Genomic DNA, 18,048 nt, shown 5'->3' with positions numbered 1-18,048 from the left:
ATGGTTGAGTTTGAGTATGAGTACAGTAGAAGTTAGGGATTACGATCAGGTGTTATTTTATCTTTTATACGGCTCCTATGAACAGAAAATTCGTCGTTGAAAAAACAGCGAGGATGATAGTAATGAAAGTTCTTACGTTACTATCATCATTCATTTTCGTTACTATCATCCTCGCTGTTTTTTCAACGACGAATTTTCTGTTCATATGAGCCGAATAAAAGATAAATAACACCTGATCGTAATTGTTGCTAGTGTATGATATTTCTTGCCTACATATCATTCGCAAATAAACAATACAAATAGATATAATAAGTAAACGTGGTCTTCCGGAATTTCCTTCCACCACCTTGGGATGATAGTAACGATCGTTACTATCATCAGTTTAATACCAGTGAACAATGACCTATGTATAACTTGTACATTCCATGCAAATTCGAAGGGGTTTTCGCATCAGTAGAACAATGGGGGTCAGCTAATCCGTGTATTTGAAATCAACAGAAGTGCTTCGCTTCTTGTGGAAAGTGTGAAATATATTGGGTCGGCGCAAGATACCTGTGATCTTAGACTAGATCTGATATCGCGCCGACCCAATATATTTCACACTTTCATAAGAAGTCAAAACCCAAACTAGCTAACCGTAATTTAGTTATACTGTGACAAAGACCCTAGGAATTTGCATGGTATATACTTTAATATTATACAAAAATCATTGCATTATCCAGACACTCCCGGTGAACTTTTTTTTTTTATGAAAACCTCTATCATAGTACATTGAACATAAGTCTCGGTCAAATGTAATTAACTCGGGATTTAAAGAATAAATCATTCGATGGTTTGTATTTTTGCTACAATTAATTATGTAATGAATTCCAATTTTTATATTGGATCAAGTTATATTTGTCAAGATGCATATTAACACAATATAATGGAAGTAATTATGTTAAACAGCGCATTTGTCAGAGAGAGAGAGAGAGAGCACATCGGTAATTATTAAATATCCCTATCACATGTTGTACATGTATGTTTTTCATTTACTGAATATACTAATTTACATTCAAAACAAGAATTGCCTGCAAGTACGCATTATTTAAACATAGAATTTAAGAATATTTTCAGGAAGAAAGAAGACTAAAACAAAAAATTTCAAAACCAGGTTTACTTAAAAACATAATCTATAGTGTGTGGTATTGTTATACCCCCCGCAACAAGTTGTGGGGGGGGGGGGGGGGGGGGGGGTATACTGGAATCGGGTTGTCCGTCCGTCTGTAGGCGCAATGGTTTCCGGGCTCTAAAGCATTATCCTTTTACCTACCGTCACCATATCATACATATGGACTACCCATGGGATGAAGATATTCCCTATCGATTTTGGGGTCAAAAGGTCAAAGGTCAAGTGCACTGGACATCGAAGTAGCAATATGGTTTCCGGGCTCGAAAGCGTTATCCTTTCCACCTACAGTCACCATATCATACATATGGACTACCCATGGGATGAAGATGTTCCCTATCGATTTTGGGGTCAAAAGGTCAAAGGTCACGCGCACTGGACATCGAAGTAGCAATATAGTTTCCGGGCTCTAAAGCGTTATCCTTTCCACCTACAGTCACCATATCATACATATGGACTACCCATGGGATGAAGATGTTCCCTATCGATTTTGGGGTCAAAAGGTCAAAGGTCACGCACACTGGACATCGAAGTAGCAATATGGTTTCCGGGCTCTAAAGCGTTATCCTTTCCACCTAGTCACCATATCATACATATGGACTACCCATGGGATGAAGATGTTCCCTATCGATTTTGGGGTCAAAAGGCCAAAGGTCACGCGCACTGGACATCGAAGTAGCAATATGGTTCGGTTTGTCATGCCATTTGTTTTTTACACTCAGAAAAGAGGTAGTTTATACCTATTACCAACACCCTTTGGGAGATTGGGGTAAGCGGGGGGTATTCTTAGTGAGCATTGCTCTCAGTACCTCTTGTTGGAATTGGCTCAAAACGCTGATAAACAATATAAGTATCGGGGGGGGGGGGGGTATTGACATTTTTTTTTCTTTTCTTAAAAGTCACCCTTATCTTGATTATTTGGTCTGCAGCACATTTTCATATCTCCCACAAGGCGCCCATGGCCAGAACAAAGCTCTTAGCAGCTGTGTGTATTCGCAAATAACACACCGTGGAACACGGAGTACACGGTGTATCTCCGTGGATTTTCCACCGTGGTCTTTCCACGGTGGGGTGTACCGTGTATAAAACTCGTGTCGTGTACGGAAGGCTATGCCTGCTGCCAGATCCCATTCACTTTGTGAATAAAATATTGTTTAAATAAAAGTAGAAGTTATATAACCTCCAGGCCTGATGAAAGAAAATTAAATATACAGTTTGCTCCATTTATGTTGAAGTCATTTATACTGAACTATCTGTTATACTGAAGTAAAAGTGAATCCATATGAATGCAGTAGTATTGTCTAGATAATTTAACATTGGTTATATTGAACTTTGGATATAATGAACAATTTGGGCTGTTCCCTTGAATTTCAATCCAATGTAGACTGTAATACAGATGTGGTTTCTGTGTCAGCTTGTGTATAAATCTGTGAATTTATACAAGAGAACTTTAAACCTTGTAGATTTGCAGTGATGGCTACGCCACACCCTGTCCTGACTTTCACTATGTGACCTGTAACGACACCTATTGCCCCACCTCCTGTACCCAGTGTGAGGCGGGCTTCGCCTGTAGGGGAGGCAAACGATATCAATGTGAGAAAGGAACTTACTCCGACGGAAATGTCAGTGAGTGCATTGTTTGTGAATTTTATACTTTTAGCATCAAACATCTGGGTTATGTTGAAGCTTGACCACAGGGTTAGAAAAACATTCAGGAAAACATTTTTGTAAACAGAATGTACAATTGGAGTAAAAATATATTGTAATATTTAAGAAGAGGAGCTAGTTAAGTTGAAAGAACTTGTCTCCTGAATCCGGTTGATTATTCAACAATATGTGTTCAAAATAAAAAGCAGTGAAAACCTTAGTACTTTGAAATAAAAGTAATTATCTTCTGCTCGGCAGCACAATGAAATTACATTATATAGTAATTTACAAGTATAGTGAGATAATTTTGACTGTCTTGGGAGATCTGCTATAATAGCAATACTTTACCTTTGCTCTATCAGGATGAGAAAACAAGCCTATATAGTGTAGATTCTATACACGCTTATAGTGAAGTGGCAGAGACAAACAATTACAGTAAAACACGCTTATAGTGCAGTGGCAGAGACAAACAATTACAGTAAAACATGCTTATAGTGAAGTAGCAGAGACAAACAATTACAGTAAAACACGCTTATAGTGAAGTGGCAGAGACAAACAATTACAGTAAAACACACTTATAGTGAAGTAGCAGAGACAAACAATTACAGTAAAACACGCTTATAGTGAAGTGCCAGAGAGTTGAGACAAACAATTACAGTAAAACACGCTTATAGTGAAGTGGCAGAGACAAACAATTACAGTAAAACACGCTTATAGTGAAGTAGCAGAGACAAACAATTACAGTAAAACACGCTTATAGTGAAGTGCCAGAGAGTTGAGACAAACAATTACAGTAAAACATGCTTATAGTGAAGTGGCAGAGACAAACAATTACAGTAAAACACACTTATAGTGAAGTAGCAGAGACAAACAATTACAGTAAAACATGCTTATAGTGAAGTGGCAGAGACAAACAATTACAGTAAAACATGCTTATAGTGAAGTGGCAGAGACAAACAATTACAGTAAAACACGCTTATAGTGAAGTGGCTTAGACAAACAATTACAGTAAAACACGCTTATAGTGAAGTGCCAGAGACAAACAATTGTGATTCAGTATAAACATAATTTGCTATATCCAGTAAGTTCATATGAATGAAAACTACATTGAATGAAAATCTCTTTGCTGTAAGTGTGAATTCAATATAAGCATGTTTGATGTAACTCAGTTTTACTGTATAATTATAATTTTCAGTATATGAATAATGTCAAATTGTTGGTCTAAATGGATTGGTTGAACATTACATAGTTGGTGTTTGTGAGCAGTCAGTGCATTGAGACTGCATTATGATATCTCTCACAGAGTTCTGTACAATGTGTTCCCCCGGTAAATACCAGGACGAGGTCGGACAGAGCACCTGTAAGAACTGCCCAGCAGGCTACTACAGCTCTTCTAGTAAGGACCGCTGTAACCCGTGCGAGGCGGGGACGTACGCCGCCGCCGATGGAAGTGGCTGTCAGTCCTGTGGCTCCACTACTCAGTGTCCTTGTTTGGGAAGCACCACCTTGTGTTATACTGCTGATCTCTGTTATAACATGGACGGTAGTTATGGATGTCTTTCCTGTCCCACTGGATACACAGGCAGTGGGGTGACCTGCTCTGATATTGATGAGGTATATTTATAAATCAAGGTAATATAAATTTTAAATGATCTTTATATTTTGATACTGAGGTTTTTTTTTTTCTTTTTAGAGATAATGAATATTGAGGTTAAGTTTTTGATGTGATTATAAAATTTGCACATGAATTCTTCCCATGCATGACTATTTAAAAATTTAATTTTGATTTCAAACACTATCTATTGTAGATTATTGCCCCTTATATTGAATAAGATTGCAGTTTTAATTGGCAAAACATTTTTCTGTTTCTAGTGTACATCCATCACTCCACTGCCCTGCTTTCAGCAGCGCTGCAGAAATACTGAGCCTGGATTTCAGTGCCTTGCCTGTCCTTTGGGGTATTTAGGCACATACGAAGACGGACTGTCACTGAACATAAGCAGGAGGACCTTCCAGCTGTACAACACAGTGCTGGACTCTACACAATCCCAGACCTGCTCGGACGTCAACGAATGTCTGGCCAACAATGGAGGATGTGATCCGAATGCTTACTGTACAAATACTCCGGTAAGTGATGTACCTTGAAATCAAGTGCAATGTACTTAAGGACTGTGCCTATATATAGGGCATCTAAATTACTGTAAAGCAACTTTTATTCGTGACGACTTCATTTCACGATTTACCTGTGATAAACTGGTTCACGGTGCCTAAATTTTAAAAACCAACAGTATCTTAATCAAGAGATATGAAAGGACTGGTTCGCGGCAAGAAATCATGTTGATGAAGTTCTTGTGAACTTCATGAAAATCCTTACACACGAAGAATAGTTGGTTTACTGTATAGTAGATCAACCTTAAAATGCTTTTAATTGTGTATCTGTTCAAAGTGGGTTTTTCTTCCATCCTGTATCTTGAAAAAAAATATTGATATTCTTACTAGTTGTACCTGAATTAGGAAAACCAAATTAATTTTTTTTATTAAGATAAGAAGAATATCTTAACATACTTTCCAAATAAACATCTACGGGAGCTCCAAGTCTTTTGTATTGGAGATAAAAAAAAAAAAAAAACGTTGACACCTGATCGTTAAGGACAAATCCTGCTGAGGTTTTACTTGATCAAAAATTTCAGAACTTATTTTACTTCAGATCATCTCCTTACAGCCTATCTCTCTGCCGCCCCCCCCCCCCCCCCCCCCCCCCCCCCCCCCCCCCCCCCCCCCCCCGTCAATGTGTTACTTTTTTTTTTACAACATCTCAAATTTTTTTGCATTAGATTATTCCCTCTCACTTCATTGCAAGAGGGGATATTGTAATAGGACCATTCGTTTGTGGGAGAGTATGGGTGTGAGTGTGTGTATACACTGAGTTTGTGGGAGAGTATGGGCGAGACTGTGTGTATACACTGACTGAGTTTGTGGGAGAGTATGGGCGTGAGTGTGTGTATACACTGACTGAGTTTGTGGGAGAGTATGGGCGTGAGTGTGTGTATACACTGACTGAGTTTGTGGGAGAGTATGGGCGTGAGTGTGTGTATACACTGACTGAGTTTGTGGGAGAGTATGGGCGTGAGTGTGTGTATACACTGACTGAGTTTGTGGGAGAGTATGGGTGTGAGTGTGTGTATACACTGACTGAGTTTGTGGGAGAGTATGGGCGTGACTGTGTGTATACACTGACTGAGTTTGTGGGAGAGTATGGGCGTGAGTGTGTGTATACACTGACTGAGTTTGTGGGAGAGTATGGGTGTGAGTGTGTGTATACACTGACTGAGTTTGTGGGAGAGTATGGGCGTGACTGTGTGTATACACTGACTGAGTTTGTGGGAGAGTATGGGTGAGACTGTGGGTATACACTGACTGAGTTTGTAGACACTCTACTGTACAGAACACAGTTTTTGCTCAATTGATTTGTTACGTCAGAGGTATTTTTGTTATCAAGAGAGGAGCTATAGTACAGATTGTTTTATTTACAGGGACCTCTAGTACAGATTATTATTTACAGGGAGCTATAGTATAGATTGTTTTATTTACAGGGACCTCTAGTACAGATTATTTTTTACAGGGAGCTATAGTACAGATTGTTTTATTTACAGGGAGCTATAATACAGATTGTTGTTCACAGGGAATTATAGTACAGATTGTTGTTTAAAGGGAGCTATAGTACAGATTGTTGTTTACAGGGAGCTATAGTACAGATTGTTTTATTTACAGGGACCTCTAGTACAGATTATTGTTTACAGGGAGCTATAGTATAGATTGTTTTATTTACAGGGAGCCATACATGCCAACTTTTGAAAATCCCCATGGGGGATTTTGCGCGCGACGACCTTTTTTCAACTCTCAAAATTCACGACATTTTACCATGAAAATAAATATTTGTCTTTTCAAATAAAATATCAATCTAATCATTATACATGTATCATACATCAAGTGTGTTTGACCATTAACTTTAACAAAACTATATAAAAAAAATACTTTGAAAGATATAGATAGGTATTTTATTAAAATCATCTATTCAGCAAAAAATCCTCTCCAACAAATCACATACATATTATCAAATAATACTTAAAGTTGCATCCTTTTACACCATATATACATTGGCTGGTCTATATATCAAAATTTAAATTAAAGCACATGCATTTAGGTACGACTACAAAGGCGATCTTGCTTGTCTGTAAACAATTTCATGGGCTTGCAGAGTCTGGTGGAACAATCTGCATTGCAACCAGAAAAGGATCAGTGATCTGCCCTGCTATGAAGTTTGCGAACAAAACCTTTGCACCCATGACATCTGAAATAATTACCAGGAAAAAACACATCAAAATATACGTTTTTACTTGTAAAATATTAAAGGCTACTTGCTAATATAAAATTCAGTACAGACTTGTGCAAATTATGCATCATAAAGTCTATTGAATACTACACTATATAGACTATGTAATACATCGCTATAGACAGATAGATTCGGGTAGCCTATATTATCATAGTTTGAAAAACATATATTTTACGTACCTTTAATATTGCATATTTTGGATGCTGTCAGCGAGAGGCAAAAATCGGGAATGTCCGATAGTTTGGTGGTGACACTATTATCATTGCCATTCACGTTTGTGTAAAGGATATGTCAATTTGAAATCCGTCTTCCCGATTAATTACTATCAAAACATGCTTCACACTGTCCAATAAGCACCCCGACACGGGCAGACAAAGTAAATTACATCACTCCGATACCATGCGACACAGGTAAACAGCAATGGCTGACTATTGTCCTGATTTCTGATTGGCCAGTTCAGAAATGACGCGGGATTTTAAATTCTGGTTGGAAATGGGGGTTTGTTGTCGTAAAATGGGAGATATTTTTAGAAAATTGGAATTTCGGGGTATTTTTGCAATCCCGATCGGGATATCGGGATTTGCCTTTTCAACTGCTTCAAATCGGGAAAATCCCGCACAAATCGGGAAAGTTGGCATGTATGGGGAGCTATAGTACAGATTGTTTTATTTACAGGGGAGCTACATGTATAGTACAGATTATTTTGTTTACAGGGAACTATAGTACAGATTATTTATTTACAGGGGTGCTATAGTGCAGATTGTTTTATTTACAGGGAGCTATTGTACAGATTGTTTTATTTACAGGGTGGTATTGTACAGCTTATTTTATTTACAGGGAGCTATAGTACAGATTATTTTATTTACAGGGTGGTATTGTACAGATTATTTTATTTACAGGGAGCTATAGTACATATTGTTGTTTACAGGGAGCTATAGTACAGATTGTTGTTTACAGGGAGCTATAGTACAGATTGTTGTTTACAGGGAGCTATAGTACAGATTGTTTTATTTACAGGGACCTCTAGTACAGATTATTGTTTACAGGGAGCTATAGTATAGATTGTTTTATTTACAGGGAGCTATAGTACAGATTGTTTTATTTACAGGGGAGCTACATGTATAGTACAGATTATTTTATTTACAGTGGTGCTATAGTGCAGATTGTTTTATTTTCAGGGTGGTATTGTACAGATTATTTTATTTACAGGGAGCTATAGTACATATTGTTGTTTACAGGGAGCTATAGTACAGATTGTTGTTTACAGGGAGCTATAGTACAGATTGTTGTTTACAGGGAGCTATAGTACAGATTGTTTTATTTACAGGGACCTCTAGTACAGATTATTGTTTACAGGGAGCTATAGTATAGATTGTTTTATTTACAGGGAGCTATAGTACAGATTGTTTTATTTACAGGGGAGCTACATGTATAGTACAGATTATTTTATTTACAGTGGTGCTATAGTGCAGATTGTTTTATTTTCAGGGTGGTATTGTACAGATTATTTTATTTACAGGGAGCTATAGTACAGATTGTTGTTTACAGGGAGCTATAGTACAGATTGTTGTATACAGGGAGCTATAGTACAGATTGTTTTATTTACAGGGACCTCTACTACAGATTATTGTTTACAGGGAGCTATAGTATAGATTGTTTTATTTACAGGGAGCTATAGTACAGATTGTTTTATTTACAGGGGAGCTACATGTATAGTACAGATTGTTTTGTTTACAGGGAACTATAGTACAGATTATTTTATTTACAGGGGTGCTATAGTGCAGATTGTTTTATTTTCAAGGTGGTATTGTACAGATTATTTTATTTACAGGGAGCTATAGTACAGATTGTTTTATTTACAGGGAGCTATAGTACAGATTATTTTATTTACAGGGAACTATAGTACAGATTATTTTATTTACAGGGGTGCTATAGTGCAGATTGTTTTATTTTCAGGGTGGTATTGTACAGATTATTTTATTTACGGGTAGCTATAGTACAGATTGTTTTATTTACAGGGAGCTATAGTACAGATTATTTTATTTACAGGGTGGTATTGTACAGATTATTTTATTTACAGGGAGCTATAGTACAGATTTGTTTTATTCACAAGGAGCTAAAGTACAGGTTATTTTATTCACAAAGAGCTATAGTACAGATTATTGTATTTACAAGAGAGCTATAGTACAGATTATTATATTCACAAGGAGCTATACAGATTATCATCTTTACAGGGGAGCTATAGTACAGATTATTATATTTACAGGGGAGCTATAGTACAGATTATTATATTTACAGGGGAGCTATACTTGTGGGTTCTGTAAGGAGGGATACGTAGGTAACAATGTGGTTGGCTGTGAGCTGGCTGACTACTGCCTGTCTGGTAAACACACATGTGATGGCAATGCCACTTGTTACTATACCGGACCCCAGGAGTACAAGTGTGTGGTAAGTCAGACAAATGTTCTACGTATTACTACACAGGACCCCAGGAATACAAGTGTGTGGTAAGTCACGTATTACTACACTGGACCCAGGAATTCAGGTGTGTGGTAAGTCACGTATTACTACACCGAACCCCAGGAATACAAGTGTGTGATAAGTCAGACAAATGTTCTACGTATTACTACACAGGACCCAAGGAATTCAAGTGTGTGGTAAGTCAGACAAATGTTCTAATTAGAAAACTAGTATATAGACAGCACATGCAGTATTCTGTCAATACTATAACTCAGTAAAGATAATTTGATTCTCTTTTTTGTCCCCCACTTCACCTAATGCCTCGTTCACACGGATGCGCATTAAATTTTACTTCGCATTAAATTTGATGCGAAGTAAAATAATGCCCATTAAATTAATTCCAATTAAATAGCGTTCACACGGCGGTAATATTTAATGCGAAGTAAACTAATGCGCATTAAATTCGTATGCATCTCTAAATTAAGGGGTGCGGGAAATGAATCAAAGGATAGACTATATTATATTATTGAAAATTATTTTTATAGATATTTCAATGAATATTGGGTAGATACAGAATTCATAGTTCAAAACACTGTATAGTATACTACATGTTTACAATTTACATGTAACTGATCTACACACAAGAAATTTTCTCGTGTTTGTTTCTATATGTTCCCAAGAAATTACTTGTTATTTCTCAGACAACCAGCATTCACTCTAGACAATGTATTGCTTCTTTATGGGCCCAATTTTAGAGTTATGTCCAAGACACGATGTAGATACGATATCGACAAACCAAACTTGACATTGTACAGATATCGATATGTACCACTCTAATAATCACATACCTTTACTGACGATATTGTGTCGATATCGAATCAGTATTGTTAAACAATTCGTTATGACTGTCCTAGCTACTATATTTCTTTACACTTATGTATAAATTTCGCTATGTTGCACTAAATGAGTTCCCCTTACTGTCGATATCGACGATATCTTATCGATATTGAATCGATACCGTTTCAAGATTTTGTTGTGACATTCTACCAACTATATTTCTTAATTGTTGTTTGTCTGTTTATATAAATTTAACACTGACTGAGATTCCCTTGTTGTCGATATCGTGTCGATATCGAATCATGATTGTAAAACAAATGGTTGTGCATGTCCTTGCCTGCATCATTCTGATAATTGTGCAGATGTTTAGGTAATTTGCATTAATAAAGTATCCCTTGCTGTCGATATCGACGATATCATATCGATATCGAACCATGATATTTATAAGTTTTTTGTGACCATCCTTGCCATTTTTTTTTTTTTTAATAGATGTGCATGTGTTTAAACATTCTAAATTGATTAAGTTTCTATTACTGTCGATATCGAATGAGGATTGGTGAGCAGTTGGTTGTGAAGTTTTTTGCTACCATCCTTCTTTAATCTTGTGCTTATGATTAGAAATATCGCATTGCCCAAGTTTTCCTTATTGTCGATATCGTACTCTTATCATTTGAAAAGTCCTTTTTGTACTTGATACCATAGTTATTGTGAACATTTTGAAATATTTTCATATAAGTAACTTTGTAAGGTAGCAGACATCGATACTAAATTACGATCGTTTGAAGTTTTGAATCAAGGTTTGGTAAATTAAACAACATATGATAATTATTTTCTCCTTATATAACATTGGTTACATTTTGCCGTGATACTACATTCACGAATGCATCAACATATTTATGTCAACTTTTAATTCAATAATGATGCACATATATTTTTACCCTTAAAGTTCACGAAACACAATCGATACAATATCGGAACAGTTTTGTGGATATCAACGATATCGACAAAGCACCCAGCGTCATTTATGATTGACTTCAACAACAAAATCCATACAACTATCGATATTGATACGATATCGAACTGATATTGCCGATATCATCGATATCGACATGATAGTTAGTCTGTGGTAAATTTTCAGTATTAATTATTTCACAAATCTCAGTCAATTACAAAAACTCCATATGGTTGATATCAAAATGATATCGACACGACATTGTCGATATCGACATTACACTCGGTCTTGGACATGTATGCAATTTTAAAACCTCAGAACGTCTCATTCACCATTCCGCTGACTACTGTTGTGACACAATTTTTAATTACTAATACGTATTATAAGTCTACTATGACGTCATATAGTATTTAAAAAAATAATAATGAGCGGCATATTTGTTTTGAATTAAAAAATGTAAAAGAGAAAATCATATTATTAAAACATTTTTGTCGTATTTAAAAGCAATTCGTTCCACCTGTATTACTCAGTATGCCTATTAGTGATTAGTCCCCATTATCATTTTGCTTAGGTTTTTGCACAAAACTAACATTAATATGTATAGATGACCATGGGTATGATGAATGTACGTGACCCAAATTTGCCATTACGCATTAGCTTCGCTTTTCGTTCACACGGTGCTAATGCGAAGTAAATTTAATGCGCATTAAATCACGACGTAAATTTTAATTCGAAGTAAACTAATGTACATTAAAATATCCGTGTGAACGCGGTTCAGATTTAATTCGCATTAACTTACGTTTAATGCAAATTAAATTCTTCGCGTGAACGAGGCATAAAGTACGTAAATATCATTCTGGAGTCACTCTGTTACATAATGTATATATATATTCACGTAAGTTTTTAATTGATGATGAAGAATTTTAGCCTCTAATTGCAGATTAAGTTGATTTTTGTGATTCTATTATTTTCAGTGTAACAATGGATGGGCGGGGAACGGTTATCTGTGTGGAGACGACCCAGATCAGGACGGCGTCCCCACTCTGGGACTACCCTGCTCCGAGGACAGCTGTAATTCAGTAGGTTGCTTTAGAAATGGATTCAGTTTACAAAACAAAAACCACAAACAAAATATGAAGTTATGGTAGTTGTTATTTCTCTCTATCTTTGTTCACGAATTACCAATAGGGAAATTTAAATCCATTCAGGGTGGGCAATATTTGTAGTAAATCAACTCGTACACAATATGCATATACATATGTACAAACTGGTTGGTTCACAAGGACAAATACGATAGTCTTAGATCTCACAGGCAAATAAAAACTGGTGTACATATTTGAAGTAGATGTATTGATTGGATTGTTGTCAAAACTCTACGTCAGCTGATATGAATTTAATGGAACATGCATACATGCCAACTTTTAAAAATCTCCATGGGGGATTTTGCGCATGACAACCTTTTTTCTAAGCTCTAAATTCGTGATATTTTGCCATGAAAATAAATATTTGTCTTTTCAAATAAAATATTAATCTAAGGCCACATTTAAAAATATGTTTGTTTCCCCTCTCCCGACCCTAAATTGCAGAGGAAGGTCGGTAGGTAGGTAAAAAGTTTTTTTTTTTTTAGCTAGCAGAATTTTATTTATTATGAAATTCCCATAACCATTAATAATGCCCGATACCAAACGTCGTGAAGCACATCATCCATGTTTCCTCATCAAACTTGTATAGTCAGTTCTCGCGTAAATTCTGCTTTGATTGCCACGTTTTGCAATTAGGGAAGGTGTCGATATTTCGGACAGTACTTCATGTATTTTGGAAATGCTCATTATCTAACCATTAAACTTAGGCATTGGACTACATGTATACATATTGGTTGATTTGACAAACATTGGGTTTCATCAGAATTTTCTCTGCTATTTATGCCACATACTAACACTTAAATAAAGTTAGGGAGAATGTTGCAACTATGGACAATGGTGTTAGTTTTGGACACATGGTGTTATAAAATTGGTAAACTCGGTTGCTGTCTTTTATTTATGGTTCACTGACATTTTATGCTTTTGTTTTTTGCACATTATCTTAATTTGTATATGATAGTGATTTTGATTATATTTTTAAATGATATCGGTAGATCTAGTTTACCAGAAAACGTTTCAACGGGACTTGATTTTGCCGATCAAACAAAATGATTGCTAACATCAACCAATCAGAGCTGAGTTACACATGTGCATATAATTAGGTGTTTTACAGTTTGTAAATATAGCATTAGTTCAGAAATAAGTTAAATTGAGAATGCTTCTGATTGACTGTCAAAAATATCGCATCTGTCCGAAATATCAACACTTTCCCCTACTGAAGAACACAACTTGCACACTGGATGCCCCGAATTCTCTTGTTTCCTCGCTCCTCGTATAGACAACATTTCTCCATCTCGATCTTGCAGATCACTAGTCCGAATTGCGAGCCGAATTCAATGTTAAACTCACTTGTAAATAATCAATAAAACAATCATGATTCTTGTACTTATTAATATCGATTAAAAGAAAATATCAATCCAAAATTCGATATTAAACAGAAACCAACAGTTGTAGTCAACCGAATTTTCACTGCCATTTGAGCAAACGAGTCTCATGACTCAAAACAAAGCTCGACAGTTTGATAAAATGTTTTCAAGAGACTGTTTATGTGATGAAAGAACCCATAAAATCGATATTAGTAAGTACAAGAAGAATCGTTTTATTGATTGGTTATGAGCTTAAAATTGAATTCGGCTTGTAAGTATTTGAAATCAGCCAGAGAATGCCGCCTCCAGCTGGAGGCGGCGAAATTTCTAGATTTCGGACCAGAACACCTCCTGTATTCGTATTATTATTTTTTAATTTTGGATCGAAACCAAAGAAGATATAGAAAATTTTTGTCATTATAAAATACTGATCTGCACCAGAAACGACCTTGAAATTTTCTTAAAATTAAAAAAAAAAACTTCACCAGAATGGCGTAATAAAAACTTATGGGTCGGTGTGAATTTTCAGACTCGGTCGGGCGAGGGGAAACAAACAATATTTTTATTTTGGCCAAATCATTGTACATATATTAAACCAATATCAAATGAATGTGGTTGACCATTAACTTTAACAAAACTAAAAAAAGAACACTTTGAAAGATATACATGATTATTTTATTAACTATTCAGCAAAAAGTTAAAAATAAACTAATTGTACATATTCTCTCCAGCAACAAGTTACATACATATTATCAAATAATACTTAAAGTTGCATCCTTTCACACCATAGCATGACTGGATTATATATCAAAATTTAACTTTAAAAAGCGCATGCATTTAGGTAGGACTACAAGGGCGATGTTGCTCTCTGTAAACATGGGTTTGCAGATCAGTCTGGTGGAGCAATCTGTATTGTAACCAGAAAAGGAGTGTTCAGCCCTGCCACGAAGTTTGCGAACAAAACCTTTGCACCCATGACATCAGAAATAATTTCCAGAAGAAAAAAAGTCATCAAAATATATGTTTTTACTTGTAAATTAAGGCTACTTGCTAATGTCAAATTCAGTAGTCTTGTACGAATTTACGGTGACGCATCACAAAGTCTATTGTATACTACGCCCCCTATAATGTTATAATATATCGCTATAGATTTGGATAGCCTATATTATTATAATTGAAATATATATATAGTGATGGGCAATCGGGAAAAAATTAATCGATCAGATTTATCGGATGCACCTTTTTGATTGATTAATCTAAAAATAATAAAATTTTATTCATTTCAAATTTATATGGCATAAATTTATCAAATTTACTTTATTTTTTACCCTAGATATTAAGTTAATAAGAATAAAATCATGAGATAGATTGTATCTTGTTTACCGTCTCTCTCGGGAATTTTTCACTCATTAAAATTTGAAGTTAATAATCCCATAATTTCGATTTTGTTGTCCCAGGATAGGGATAGATCTCTCGACTTTTGTTGTTGTTCTTATGGGATCCGGTATAGAATAGAGCCTCAATACCCCTTGCTTGTTGTAAGAGGCAAAATCCGAGGCCCCGGGCCGTGTCACAGCAGGTGTGGCTCGATAAAGATCCCTCCCTGCTCAAAGACTGTAAGCGCCGAGCATAGGCCTAAATTTTGCAGCCCTTCACTAGCAATGGTGATGTCTCCGTATGAGTGAAAGATTCTCAAGAGGGGCATTAAAACAATATTCAATTTTATCGGATGATTCAGCTTTGTCAGCAATTTTGGATTTTAGTTAAGTCACGACAGGAATATTTGTATCATTAAAAAAAATACTGACATCGGCGATTTTCGATTTTCAAAATGGCAATCGAGTTAAAGTGACCGACAATTAAAAGTCGGCGATAATCGATACATCGCTACAGTACCCGCAACGTTATTCTTGACATGATAAACGATAGAACACGATACACGCACGATAGGATAGGATACACGCAGGATACGATAGGATACACGCACGATACGATAGGATACACGGTAAACCTGATAAACGACCTTCACGATAGACCTGATAAACGCAAAACACGATAAATGATCTTCACGATAAACGGAAAACCTGATAGAAATGTTTTAAATTTAGAAACAATTTAGACAGAACGAAAGTTCGATACATACAAAATAATTACATTATGTTGATAATAATATTGAAGGATTTCAATATTCAATATATACCTAAAACATATAATTTATTTATCCACGGTTGTACGTTTATATTTGTTGTTTTTTTAAAAATTCTATTTATGTTTTTTAACGGCATTACAGCTAAAATCCGGAAAGTAAACTATATATGGTATTGAATTTGTATTTACTTTGTTTTTTACTTTTTGTAAAATTAGGCGTTAAATCAAATTTTAAAAAATTCAGTTTATTGAATTCATTATTTGATATATATATATATGAATTTTCTCAGCCAATGATTCTAAAACGTATATTATTGTCACCTAATGTTTAATATATGAATCATACAGGGAGTGATTGATTTTTATCTTGCTTAACGTCTCGCTCGAGAATATTTCACACATTTGGAGACGTCACCATGACCGGTGAAGAGCTTTTAAATTTAGGCCTATGCTCGGCAATTACGGCCATTGAACAGTGAGGGTTTTTTAGCGTGCCACATCTACTGTGACACGAAGCGTCTGTTTTTAAGGTCATCTCCGAGGACCCGTGGCATTCACACTTAATGCCGAGCGTTTTGCAGTTAAACAGGGAATTAACGAAATGTAATATAAGGTAGTGATATCATGCTTCAATAGCTCTCTTATTCTAATGTCTATTATCTTGGATATCAAATGAAACCAAGTAATATTTTGTGTGTAGCAAGGAGGGGGGTTATTTTTCATCAAGCTCTTGAGTTCACCGCTCATTCAACAACTACAATTATTTTCATAATGACCGCTTTAAAAACAATCCACTGCACTACACCATATGCTCATATGTTAGATATTTCTACACTATGAGTGATAATTGATAGTCATAAGTAATTGGAACATATTTATATGAATTGATATTTTATTAACAAAAAATAAATAAATTATTAAAAACATATACGAAACCCGGCTTGATTTAAAGTCACAATTTAGAAACGCTTTAAAATGTTTGTGTTTAGTATGTAAAAAATTCAAATAATCATCAAAACCAGCATAAATTTCCAGTATCTACACGTACGACTATTGGTACATGTGTACATGTACAAATAAAAAAAAACCCAACGATGACAGCTGAATTGTGCCCAATTGAGCAGAATTTTGGGAGATGCAATACACTTGCACTCTTTTAAAACTTAATCTTCTAAATGTGTGAAATACAATGTCCCTGAGAATGTTTACTGTCAAAACACGGTTGATACACAAAATCAGATAGATAAGAACGCGCACAAGTTCAGTAGCTGGTATATAAGTTGAATACAGGTGAACAAAATCGGAAGAAAAAGAACCATTATTAAAATATATGTAATAAACAATGTAATTTACTGATTTTTCCTTTCAGATCGGAACAAGGAAATGTTTATGAACTCCAGATGAAGGAGCTTTCAGTTTTATTGTCCTCGGTTTGCTCGGCAAATCACTGCCTACTTTCTAGACTACTTAGAATGAAATTGTGATAAATTTTCACCCTCTCTGGACAGACATATAGCTCTTTTTCTGCCTTAAAATCGACAGCTCTATGTTCTCCTTCAAATATACTGTCTTTCCTCGATTCCTAAAAATAGCTTCTTTAGCAAAACGAATAAAGCTGTCGGAAAGTATCTAACTTTTTCATTAGATTTAATATACGATCCCGATAGTTTCCGAAGCTACACGATAAACGATTTTCACGATAAACGGAAAACCTGATACACGCAAAACACGATACACGATAGACCTGATAAACGCAAAACACGATAGAAAACGGAAAACCTGATACACGATAGGATAGGATACACGCACGATACGATAGGATACACGCACGATAGGAATGTCAAGAATAACGTTGCGGGTACTGTATATATATATTTGACATACCTATTGCATATTTTGGATGCTGTCAGCAAAACGCGAAAATCGGGAATGTCTGA

The 18,048-nt window shown here is 35.6% G+C and overlaps 1 protein-coding gene across 2 annotated transcripts in view; it reads left to right on the top strand.

Annotated features, from left to right (window-relative positions):
* LOC125657686 (uncharacterized) overlaps positions 1-18,048 on the top strand; it is a 125,610-nt gene that overhangs the window by 89,442 nt on the left and 18,120 nt on the right. For both annotated transcript variants that reach the window (XM_048888413.2, XM_056148799.1), the window contains 5 exons: positions 2,632-2,794; positions 4,119-4,429; positions 4,688-4,942; positions 9,507-9,656; positions 12,432-12,536. In XM_048888413.2, the coding sequence (XP_048744370.2) occupies positions 2,632-2,794; positions 4,119-4,429; positions 4,688-4,942; positions 9,507-9,656; positions 12,432-12,536 (984 nt within the window). The remainder of the gene's footprint in view (positions 1-2,631; positions 2,795-4,118; positions 4,430-4,687; positions 4,943-9,506; positions 9,657-12,431; positions 12,537-18,048) is intronic.

Source organism: Ostrea edulis, chromosome 9, assembly GCF_947568905.1.
Source record: "Ostrea edulis chromosome 9, xbOstEdul1.1, whole genome shotgun sequence".
NCBI classification, from domain to species: domain Eukaryota; kingdom Metazoa; phylum Mollusca; class Bivalvia; order Ostreida; family Ostreidae; genus Ostrea; species Ostrea edulis.
Note: the sequence above shows the minus strand (reverse complement) of the source record. Positions and strands in the feature narration are given on the sequence as shown.